We start from the raw sequence: 11,490 nt of genomic DNA on the forward strand, positions 1-11,490 counted from the left end.
CTATATACATTAGAATACACCGATGTATTCGAATACAACAATGTATTCGAATACAATAACGTATTCGAATACAATAACGTGTTCGAATACAATAATGTATTCGAATACGCGAAGTATTCGCATACATGGTGTGGTTGCATACGTACATGTCCTTTGAATACCATGTGGATCTAATACAATTGTATTCTAGTAAACTCCATTCGAATACAACAAGGATAGATGGGAAAATGTTACAAGTATATAAGTTGTATTCTAATATGAAACTCAAACACAAGAAGTATTAGGATACAAGGCTATGCTTATGAATACAAAACCTTATAAAGCCATTAGAATAGACCAGACTTAGCCATTCTAGCTGAAACATGAACAGTGTGATTAGGACAAGTATTGATACATGTAATTAATGTATAGTTAGCCGAGCTCAGTTAAAGAAAGGAATAACCGTGAACGGCGAACGTAACAGGATCCATGTGAGTTTCTAGCCCCATTTTCTTGTTATGTTTCGGGGTTGTGTGCATATTCAATGTGAATGTTAATACACTTACCTTAAGTGGTAAGTGTATGTCTATATGATGAATGTGATAGTTATGTTATATTATGAATGTGTGCTTGACAGTACGTGAACGATCTTCGGATATTGCACGTATTGTAAAGGAAGGTGTTGTGTAGCAAGTATGAAATGAGTATCTGAAAGAAAGTATGTATGAATAATGCATGTATGATATGTATGTATATTTGTATGAATGTTATAAAGATAATGACAAAGAAAGGTAATGTATGGTTGTATGGTAACGAAAGGGAACTAGGCCCTAATAATACTCGAGGAAAGAGGGAACCGAACCCTAATAATATTCGAGGCAAGAGGGAACCGAACCCTAAAAATATTCGAGGCAAGAGGGAACCGGACCCTAATAATATTCGAGGCAAGAGAGAATCGGGCCCTACTAATACTCGAGACAAGAGGGAACCGGGCCCTAATAATACTCGAGGAAAGTAGGGCGTAATGATCTTTAAAACGTAAAGTATGAATATGAAAGAAAGAAGGTATGAAGGTAAGTAAATGTATAATGAACGAAGGCATGAAAGTATAAAGTACGAACAAAAGTATGTAATTATGAATGTGTTGTACGTTGTATGATTAACTAGAACTCACTCACGTAGCTGACTTTTAGAATGCACGCATGTGAGTAGAATGAGGAAACTGGCTTGAACGGGGTACATGGCAGAAGAATAAGAGGAAGGCATCTGAAGACTCAAGATGTTTTATGTTTATTGATGTTTAATTTGAAAGACAAAATGTTTGTTTAAGACAAGTTATGAAATGTTATGAATGTTTAATGCAAGTTTTTATATTCCGCGAAAGTTTTAATTAACTCTGATATTTTGAATTGTGTTTATGAGTAAATCCAACGTCCAAAGTGAGGCACCGGGAACGGGGCCTTACAAGTTGGTATCAGAGCATAAGTTCGAGAGAATTAAGCATCCTACATGCTTAGACTCGAACAAAGAATGGGATTCAAGTAAGAAAAGAAAGAAGATGCCAGTTCAAGATAGCCATGTGTCACTCAAGCAAGCTCAGTAAAGGTAAGGTGTATGGTTAAAAAATGTGTAATGATGTTCGCTTAATTGCTAAAGGAAGGATATGTGTATGTTAGGGATATGATAAATTGAGTGTTTGATTGATTAACTGTTTAAAAGTAGAACTTAGCACAAATAGACTCATAAGAGGAAGTGTATAGGACACGGAAAGTAACGTGATTAACTAATCATAGCTGGCCACTGTTATTACCTGTTAGCCTTACTATCCTTGTACTAAATAGTTCCTTGAGTGATGATGTTTGTGTTTCCTTATAGAATATGAATGGTTGGAACTAGGAAAGTTGTTGGACAAGGAGGTCGTACGAGGTGTCGTGGTAGGCCACGTAGGATCCGAGATCCTTCTAGGGAACCAGTTGTTTTCTTTGTAGAAGGACCAAGTGAGACTCTGCGAGGGCCAAGCTAGAACGAAGGGTACCAGCTTGACCCTGTTGTACAAGCTGCCATTGCATAAGCTATAGCTGCTGCAATAAAGAATCTGTAACCCGAAAAGTCTGTTGAAAGCCATGCAAGAACTGCTGAGAGGTCAGGAGAGAATGGTAAGAAAGATGATGAGAGAGAGAAGGGTGACTCAAGTGAAGTTCGATCCGTGAAAGTTGATGACAGAAAGAGAGGCCAAGGTGGGTGTAACTACAAGTCGTTCAAAAGGTTGCGACCCACCGACGCTGACTAGTTTGGGAGACGCAATCGCTACATTCCAATGGATAACCGCGATGGAGAAGGTTATCTGAATTAGCGAATGTCGTCCCAACCAAGCAATGGGTTATGCCACTCAGTCATTTGGGGATGAAGCTATGTACTGGTGGGAAAGTGTGGAGCAGAGGAAGACTCGGGATGAGATTAAGGCGATGAGGTTGGATGATCTGAGGAGCTGGTAATGAAGAGATTTTATGCTGATGCTGAGGTTGAAAGGGCTGAGATGAACTTTCTAAACTTGAAGGCGGGTAAGATGACGCACCGCGAGTATACCATCGAATTCAACCGATGTCCAGGTTGGTGCCTGATAAGGTTAATACTGAGGCCAAGAGGATCAAGTGTTATGTGAGAGGACTGCCGCAGAACGTCCGCACACTAGTCAGGGCGAATAAACCTGCTACGTTTGACTTAACAGTGGAACTCGCTGAGATGGTTAACGATTACTTCGCTGTGGATGATGTGGTGGTGGGGGATGGGAGAAAGGATAAGAAGTGGGTCAATCATGCCAAGCGACCTGGTATTCAGTTGTGGAACTCTAAGGACAAGAAACAAAAGGTATGGGAGAAGAATTCGTGCAAGATTTGTAGTAAGATGCACGGTGGTGAGTGTAGGTGGGGTATTGGTTCTGATACATGTCATAAGTGCGGGAAAATCCATGTTGGGGAGTACAGAGTTGGATCAACTGTTTGCTATAAGTGCGGAAAGGCATGGCATTATGCTCATGAGTGTAATGCCAAGCCTGCATGTTACAAATGTGGCAAGACCGGTCACATGTCAAGGGAGTGTACCGATGGTGGAGCTGGAGGTAGTGGAAAGAAAGATGCTGAGCAAGCAAGGCCAAAGACCAAAGCTTACATGCTGACTTAGGAGCAAGCCAAGCAAATTCCAGACGTTGTCACAGGTACTTTTCTAGTAAACGGTGTTTTCGCTTCCGTATTGTTTGATTCGGGTGCTAATAGGAGTTTCGTAACTACACCATTTAGTAAACTAGCTAAAATGAAATATTTTTGAGTGCCTGAAGCCTTTATAGTAGAAATCGCTAGTGACACTTCGGTTAAAATAATGAAAATGGTTAAGGATTGTAAGATAGAGTTAGAAGGACGTGAGTTCCCTGTTACCCTGTATGTGATGACCTTAGGAGGGTTCTGTAGTTTTGGGAATGGATTGGTTATCTGATTTTGAATCTTAGATAGTGTGTAAGAGTAGGATAATAAGGTTAAAGTCCTTGGATGGTAGTGTAGTGACGGTTTATGGTGATAAAGAAAGTTCAGGGCTAAATGTCATTTCGATGATAAAAGCCGAAGGATTGTTAAGGAGAGGGTGCGGTGCCTACCTGGCGTATGTTGTCAGAGCTACGGCCGAGACGAAAGAAGTAAAAGATGTTCCTATCGTGTGCGACTACCCAGAAGTATTCCATGAGGATCTTCCAAGGTTGCCACCGGAGCGAGATAGAATTTCAGATAGACTTAGTACCAGGAGCACAGCCCGTCGCGAAAGCACCTTACCGACTAGCGTCGTCCGATATGAAAGAATTGATGTCCCAACTACGAGAACTCCTCGACAAAGGTTTTATCAGACCAAGTGTTTCCCCGTGGGGCGCACCGGTGTTGTTTGTTAAGAAGAAGGATGGAAGTATGAGAATATGTATTGACTATCGTGAGTTGAACAAGCTTACGGTGAAGAACATATATCCTTTGCCAAGGATTGATGATTTGTTTGACCAACTACAAGGTTCAAGTTGGTTTTCTTGAATATATCTCAGATCAGGCTATCACCAGCTAAAAGTGAAAGATGCGGACATCCCTAAAACAGCATTTCGGACACGGTATGGACCCTACGAGTTTCTTGGTTAACCCCAATCAACCAAACACCTAAGCAATTCGTTTAATGGTGCATTTGAACGATATATATATATATGTGTGTGTGTGTGTGTGTACGGTTTGTTATTCCATTAATCGACCTATCATATGTTAATGAATTTCAACGAGAATCATTGCGTTTGATTCGTCTTTACCATTTATATAGATGTAGGAATACTAAACGAGTCGAGCATAAACGAACAAGTTTTTCGTATAAAATGTACCTTAGATGAATCGGTTCCCCGAACACAATCTAGTCTTGGTGTATGTCTTGCTCGTCAAGATACTCTAACACCCACGAGCTCAGGTATTTCCCTTCAGATCTTGGTCTGAGATAAAGGAGGGTATTTGTGTGTGTTATGGATGCTAGAAGATGGAAGTGAGGGTTTTAGGAAGGTTTAAGGGGTTTATATACCCTTAAGCCCATGGACCTAAGGCTCATCACCGTACATTATTCCATCTTTTATTGACCCAGCCCACACTTTATCATTTTATTTAATCTTTACTAGATATTAACACACCCTTAAGTAAACGAGATTTCTTTTATTTATTATTAAAAGTAGGACGTTACACTTTGTTTTGATTGTTAACATGTTTGAATTTATAGAATATTTCTATCAATTGTTAATATGTGTATGAATGCTTTTTTTTTTTAATTTTCTCTTTACATAATTTATTTTCCACATTTATTATAGATTTCACTTTTAAGTTACAAATTAATGATTTGAAATTTTTATTTAAATTTAAAATTAAGATAGTCGTTATAATCTTACTAATCTATTAAAACAATAAAATGTGTTCACATGACATTCAACTAACATGCCTATATAGGATTCCATGTCATCCAATTTTCATATATTTAATTTCAACATATTAACAATTATTAAATTTTAATCAACAAAAAACCAATAAAACGCGGCCCGTTTTCTTTCTATAACCCGATTCCCATTTTTAATCCAGCCGTTTATTGTTCTCAACCTGTAAACCCTAATTACCAACAAAAAAAAATGTTTACATTTTATGTGAGTACTAAAAATTTTATGCCGTGAAGTGAAAATAATAAAAAAGAAAGAAAGCTTATGTAACTACATAAATTTGTGAACATTTTTGAAAAGTTTGAATATGAGACTTATTATTAATTATAAAACATTTTTTTGTGATGTATATACATATATTAAAACTTGAAAGGTATCAGTTATGAAGACTAATTTTTTTTATCGTAGACAATACATGTGTCCTATACGAATCGAACCGACTTCAATCAAACAACAACAGTACCGACATTCATTTTTATGATTTTCTTGATCGCTATAAAGTTTGTGTCAATATCCTTTTAGTCTATCATGACTTAATTTTTGGGGTTACTCTTTCGGTTGGTATAGCGAGTGACAATAACGTAACGATTCGAATCGATGCCAACCAATTCCCATAGTCTATATTTTGCTAGTTATTTTGGAGAATACATAATTGAAAAAAAAATATATATTAAAAATACACAATATTAAAATCTAAAAATTTTTAATACTATAATTATATATTCAATGAATATAAAAATTAATAACAAAAACAATTATAAAAAATACTTTTAAATAAATTAAAAAGATACTCCCTCCGTCCCATTATAAGTGTCCTAATTTGATTTTCAAGTCTTTCTTGTTTAGCTTTAACCGACAATATTTTTTATTTGTGTTATATAATACTTGATGTAAATATACGAATGGATTGGTTTTTAAATGTATTTTACATTGATAAAATTTTCATCAAGTATTATATAACACGAACAAAATATTTACGGTCAATGTTGTAAAAGAAAGACTTGAAAAGTCAAACTATAACACTTAAAATGAGACGGAGGAATTATTTATAAAAGACAGTAAACAATTCTATTTAACTCTCTTTTTTTTTCAAGTTACAACACTTTATAACAAATTAAAAACACTGATGAAATTTTTTTTTCGATAAAACATCATGAACTTTATTTTGTTTGAGACTTTTGTTCTCTTCTTCTGTTACTATTTTAAATCCTTTTTTATCCAATGACCCAACAAGATTAGGGAAAAGAAATACTAAGTTTTTAAAAATCACTTTTAATAAATACTTATGAAATCATATATTTTGGTAAACAATTTCCCCTTTCATCATATTTTAGTATTAACTCCTTGGTATTTGTTTTAGAATCTGGTAAATGTTTTTAATTTTTTATAATATGAAACTTATTTCCGTCATTAAAAATATAAATCAATGTCATATTCAATGTGGTGTAGTGGTAGAAATCATGAGTTTCTCAATGGGGACTCAGGTTCAAACCTAATTGCCAACACCCTGGATATGGCATCGGTGGCTCAATGAAGGAATATTAAGATTTTTGTGATCTCCGGTTCTATTTGATCCTGAGAGCGTCCGAGTTTTTTTCAGTGGGCCTTCGGGCATGTGGGTTTTCCTCGAGACTGGAGATAAATTGGAGGCGTTTAAGGGCTTCGTACGACTGAGTTGGACCAACTAACAATTGTCTTTTTCCATTAGGTCATCCTATATGAAATATCTAGACAATTCTCTGATTGTTGGTTGTTAAAAAAAATGATAAATCAAAAAACCATTTAACGTATTAAAGTTATCCTATGAAAAGAGAGAGAGAGAGAGAGAGAGAAATTATTAAAACCATACTAATTTTGGAAAATACTTTTCATAAAGGACGATATCAAAATAGCTCATTTGACAACACAAATTCCTTAACTAACCCTCAAATTAAATAATACCCAAAATGATCATTTTTTAAATGGAACGATCCACCATGATAGAACTGGCATCCGACAGATTCATCTGACACCCTTTCGTTTTTAAACCAACCAAATCTTGACATGTATACACTTAAACGGTCGGGCCCGACCGTTTAATTTTGGCATCGACTGTTTAGTTTTGACGCCGACCATTTAAAAACCCGAACGTTTAGTTTGGCTATGACGGATAAGATGTGAAGGCCGCCATAATTGATATGTTGGTCGAAAGAGTATATATGAATGCCTAACGGAAGCGATCCATTGGCAGATCATTTATTAAACCGTCAAACCGACTGTTTAATAAAGGGTCGGCGTCAAAACTAAACGATCGGTTTTTTTAAAATGGTCGGGCCCGACCGTTTAAGTGTATAAGTTTCAAGATATGGTTTGTTCAAAAACAAAAGAGTGTCAAATAAATCTGTCGGATTTCAATTTTATTATAGTGGATCCTTCCGTTTAGAAAAAGACCATTTTAGGTATTATTTAGTTTTGGGGTTAGTCAAAAAATTTGTATGTTTAAATAGTCATTTTGGTCATTTTCCCTTTTCAAAAACTAATAAGATTCATCTATACTTTTTTTCCTGCAAAAAAAAAAACTTAAAAAAAATGGTGAAAAATAGTATTCAGTGAAGTAAAAAAAAAAAAAAAAGTAACACAATGAATCATCATCTCTTTTATTACTTTTACCCGCTAAAATGTAAAAACCCAATCTGCTAATTTCTTCATTTCTAGGGTTTGTGAATTTGGGGCCAATCTCTATTCTGATTTCTTCTTCTTTGGCCGAAAGTGAGTTTTCGATTCTCGTTTTAGGTTGTAATTGTGCTATGATTTTATATTATTATTATTTTGCTCAAACTGATTTAAGATAGATTCCTGATTGATTCAGTGGATACTGAAACCCTAATTAACTCTCTTACAAACATTATTTATGTTTTGAGTTTATGTGTAGAAAACTAGAAATTATTATTATTTCATGAATGCCTCTTTTTTCATTTGTATGAATCATGACAACAAGCCTTCTGCGTTTTGCCACATCAATTCTGGAATTCTTTTATTCAATTACTAGTTAGTTAGATCCTTCAATATGGGCTCATGTAATTGAACCGTGTGTTTGTTTACCTTTTAAAAGTTATTGATATTTATTCGGTTAGTTCACCGTTGTTAAATCTTAGGCTATATCATCGGTTTTTGACTATTGTACCATTTGAATTTCTTAGCTATATGTTCTTCTTTCGATAGGTGTTGCTGTTCTCTTACCATTTGAAAGACGTGTTGTACACAAAGGAAGCCTCTGTGCTTAGCACTTGCAACATGATGGTGATATATGCTGTAGCACTATCCCGACATTGCGGTGTTAAAGAAATCACCGAATGGATGTCAAAGGTACAAACTACATAACAATATGCATACATTGCTTTACGTATCGATAATCATAAATGATTAAACTTTGAATTACACATTCCAAATGCAGCTTAGTGGCATTTGGAATATCAGTTCTTTATGTATGGAAAAGAATTGCAAAATGGGAAATCTCGTGAACAAGTATTTAATGGCAAAAGGTCAACAAACGAATGACACCGGGCTATTTAACAGCAAGTCCGCAACTCCGTCTTGATACACGATGCAGGGACTAAGCGTTAATAAGTTACGTCTTAGAGGACTTAAGTGTAAGTTAAAGTTATGCCTAAATCACTTCACAATTTACCCAAATTTATCACTGACCCGCATTTTGCAATTTTCAATTCTCCTTGCAGAAGATGGAGCAAAATTCTGAATCCGACAAATACGCGAAGGCCAAAATCGAAGGACCAAATCTGCGGTTGCCTAAAGCTCTACTGAAAGTTAACACCGATCCGTCAACTGGTGAACTCTATTATTTTAAAATTTTTGGTAAGAAGTTCAGTTTCACCCAAATGTAACGCTGATCCACCATTTTTAATGTTTTGATCCTCAAATTTAACACTGAAAGTTAACATCGATAGATCGGTGCTTGTTGTATCTCTTGTGGTGACGTTTATTTTCTAATTCGGGAGATTCTGATGTGGTCTGCACTCTGCATATATAGATCTTATACCTTATTTATTTGTGTAGTTAATCTGATGGATTAGATCTAAGTGATTTACTTTATCACCTAAAAGTTGTGATCAACGTTTCCACATACACCCGTGATGTTACAATAGGTTTCAGGAACAAACCATAGGGATTGATTATTAACATCTCAATTGTTGATTTTGTTTGGATGTTACTGTCATTTTTGCATCGACAATTCCCTTGTTGTGAATTATGTGTTTGTTCTTATATTTTTTACCAAAAAAGTAGTAATATATGCTCTGTTCAAAGTTGTTCATATAAGACCATTGCAAGTAGTCACCTGAATAATGTTAGTTGCAATACTGGTCAATGGATTCTTCTGCTAATTATAAGGTTTAATTGCATATAATCAAAGTATTACTTTTTCTCATGATCAGAAGATGATGCTAAGAAATATAAGCATATAGCTGAGGAAATTGCTGCAGGAGCCAAACCAGACAGAAAAGTATACCGGATGCGGAGACAGGAAGTATGCAACGTCTCAAATTTTCTAATAAAGTACCTGGTTTTCTTTTTTTTTACTGATCATTGTATCTGTTCTTCACAGCTTGTCAACGCTATTAAATATGAAGAGTTGCACGAAATTCACAGAATCTCAAAAGCCACAATTGGGCTTGTAGTTGATTCTGAATCCCTGTGTCATTGTCATTTGTTTCTTGACTTAATGGGTACAGAGGAACAAGTTAAAACGGCTGAGGAGCTCATTCTTGACAAAATCATAGAGGCCAGTTAACCATCTTATATTTCAAATTTAAATATTTGACACTCGTTGGGGTTTTTTCATGCTCACACATTGAAAGTTCTATGCAGTCATATAATGGCTTGAGTTTTCCAATAATTCTGATGCCACCAACTGTGTATGAGCATAGAATAAGACTCCACGTCAACAAGGTGACACTCTATTTGACCAAGATATTAAGCGGGTCTGTTATCTAATTAAGTTTTCTGATGTGAGTTATATATATAGTTTGCGTGTCTCCTTGGGAAAGGTTTAAGAAATGTCTTGGCACTGCAAGTAGCATCTGGTTCTTGGTTGCAGGTCTGTTATGTTAATTGCATATATTGACTTGTAAGTTGTAACAATTAAGCAAGTTCTAATTTGGTAATTAAAATGTGCATGTGTGAATGTTAAGATGATTGATGAAGCTCCTCCTGGTGGCCCACAACATGAAAGAATAGTGTACATATATGGTCCTAAGACACATGTTGTTAGGGCTGTTGCGTTAATTAACTCACAATTGTACGAGGTAATGTTATAGCTTTTAACCTGTTTAAAACCTCGATTGTTTGGAGATGTTGATTATTATTGTTATGTTATATTGCTTCAGCCCGGGGAATCTCCTGAAGCTGAAGAGGATTTGGATATGTTGTACAATAAACTGACTTTTACTGAGATGATGGAGAGTATAACATATGGTGCATCTCAAATGGCTGTTTCTGCTTCTGGTTCGGGATCGAGTCAAGCAGAAGACCAAAAGGAACAAAAGCAGGCTGACTAAGAATAGTTTTGTGCAAACGTTTTTCTTACTATAGTTTTGTGCACTATTATAGATTCAGTAAGCCGAGTTTTATGTTTTGGTTGCTTTTATTGAAAGAAATCTTTGTATGGTTCCTTAGCCAAAAGGTGCAAATCACTCCCAAATCTCTATCCCTTTAGACCAGAGCTACAACTTTGTTATTGTATAAACAAAGCTTTTGTAAACTTGAAATCCTTGTTGTTCTCACCAGTTTGCTTGGGTTATCATTTTATTTGTGCTAGAGTTGATTAATGAATTTACGCACGTTGATTTATTGTATCCTGGGAGACAAATTGCCAGTGCTGTAGCACACAAGTCGAAAGACCGTTGGTGGTCTTGTAGCCTATACCACAATTCGGTGATCAAATAGAGTACCGTATGTATGTATACTGAATATGCGTTTGTATAATCTATGGTATGGCATATTAAGGGATGGAGTAGATGTGCACCCAATTCAGTTTGTAACCCTATCCCGTTTGGGTTGGAACCGAACCATTTCCTAGTCAACCATAGTCAAGCTGGTTTGAAGGGCCGAAGATCGTGAGCCTATGGAACCAGTTAAGTTTGGTTTGAGAACGGGTTTGTATAAGAGCCGGTTTGGAACTGTTATTTTATTCAAAGAAAAAGACTTATAACATAGGGTCAAGTTATTCTACAAAGGGAAACAAAAATGAGAAGGATGAGAAGCCATAATTAATTGACATGTGTCAAGTAGAGACCAAAGGAAAAATGGTATAAAAGTAACATTACACATTTTCTCTCTCCACATGCAAGTCACATGTTAGATCCCCATCATTTTTAAACGTCTATAATTTTTTCATATGATATTTTTTTTAAAAATAAAATTCACCAAAATATCAAGCGTTTTTTTACCTTTAATATGTGTATAATTTTGTTATATAATAATAAAAAATAATTTACGTCATTGTGTCTTTTTACGTATAATTGTGTCAT

General features: G+C 35.5%; 1 protein-coding gene across 3 annotated transcripts; it reads left to right on the forward strand.

Moving 5' to 3' along the window:
- Window positions 1–7,556: 7,556 nt before the first annotated feature.
- LOC143552019 (uncharacterized) lies at window positions 7,557–11,169 on the forward strand. 3 transcript variants are annotated; one of them, XM_077042327.1, is made up of 10 exons: window positions 7,558–7,714; window positions 8,168–8,311; window positions 8,400–8,595; window positions 8,683–8,818; window positions 9,397–9,488; window positions 9,567–9,743; window positions 9,830–9,910; window positions 9,987–10,058; window positions 10,153–10,266; window positions 10,348–11,169. In XM_077042327.1, the coding sequence occupies exons 4-10, from the start codon at window positions 8,686–8,688 to the stop codon at window positions 10,516–10,518; spliced, it is 840 nt and encodes a 279-aa protein (XP_076898442.1). In that variant the 5' UTR covers window positions 7,558–7,714; window positions 8,168–8,311; window positions 8,400–8,595; window positions 8,683–8,685; the 3' UTR covers window positions 10,519–11,169. The 3 variants fall into 3 exon arrangements, with proteins under 3 accessions (XP_076898443.1, XP_076898442.1, XP_076898441.1); XM_077042328.1 differs by having other exon boundaries at window positions 7,557–8,311; window positions 8,686–8,818; XM_077042326.1 differs by having other exon boundaries at window positions 7,558–8,311.
- The last annotated feature ends 321 nt before the right edge of the window (window positions 11,170–11,490 follow it).

The sequence above is a fragment of the Bidens hawaiensis genome, unplaced genomic scaffold (assembly GCF_021521415.1).
Source record: "Bidens hawaiensis isolate Kalapana, Puna unplaced genomic scaffold, B.hawaiensis_p1.1 tig00016751_1, whole genome shotgun sequence".
Lineage (NCBI taxonomy): Eukaryota > Viridiplantae > Streptophyta > Magnoliopsida > Asterales > Asteraceae > Bidens > Bidens hawaiensis.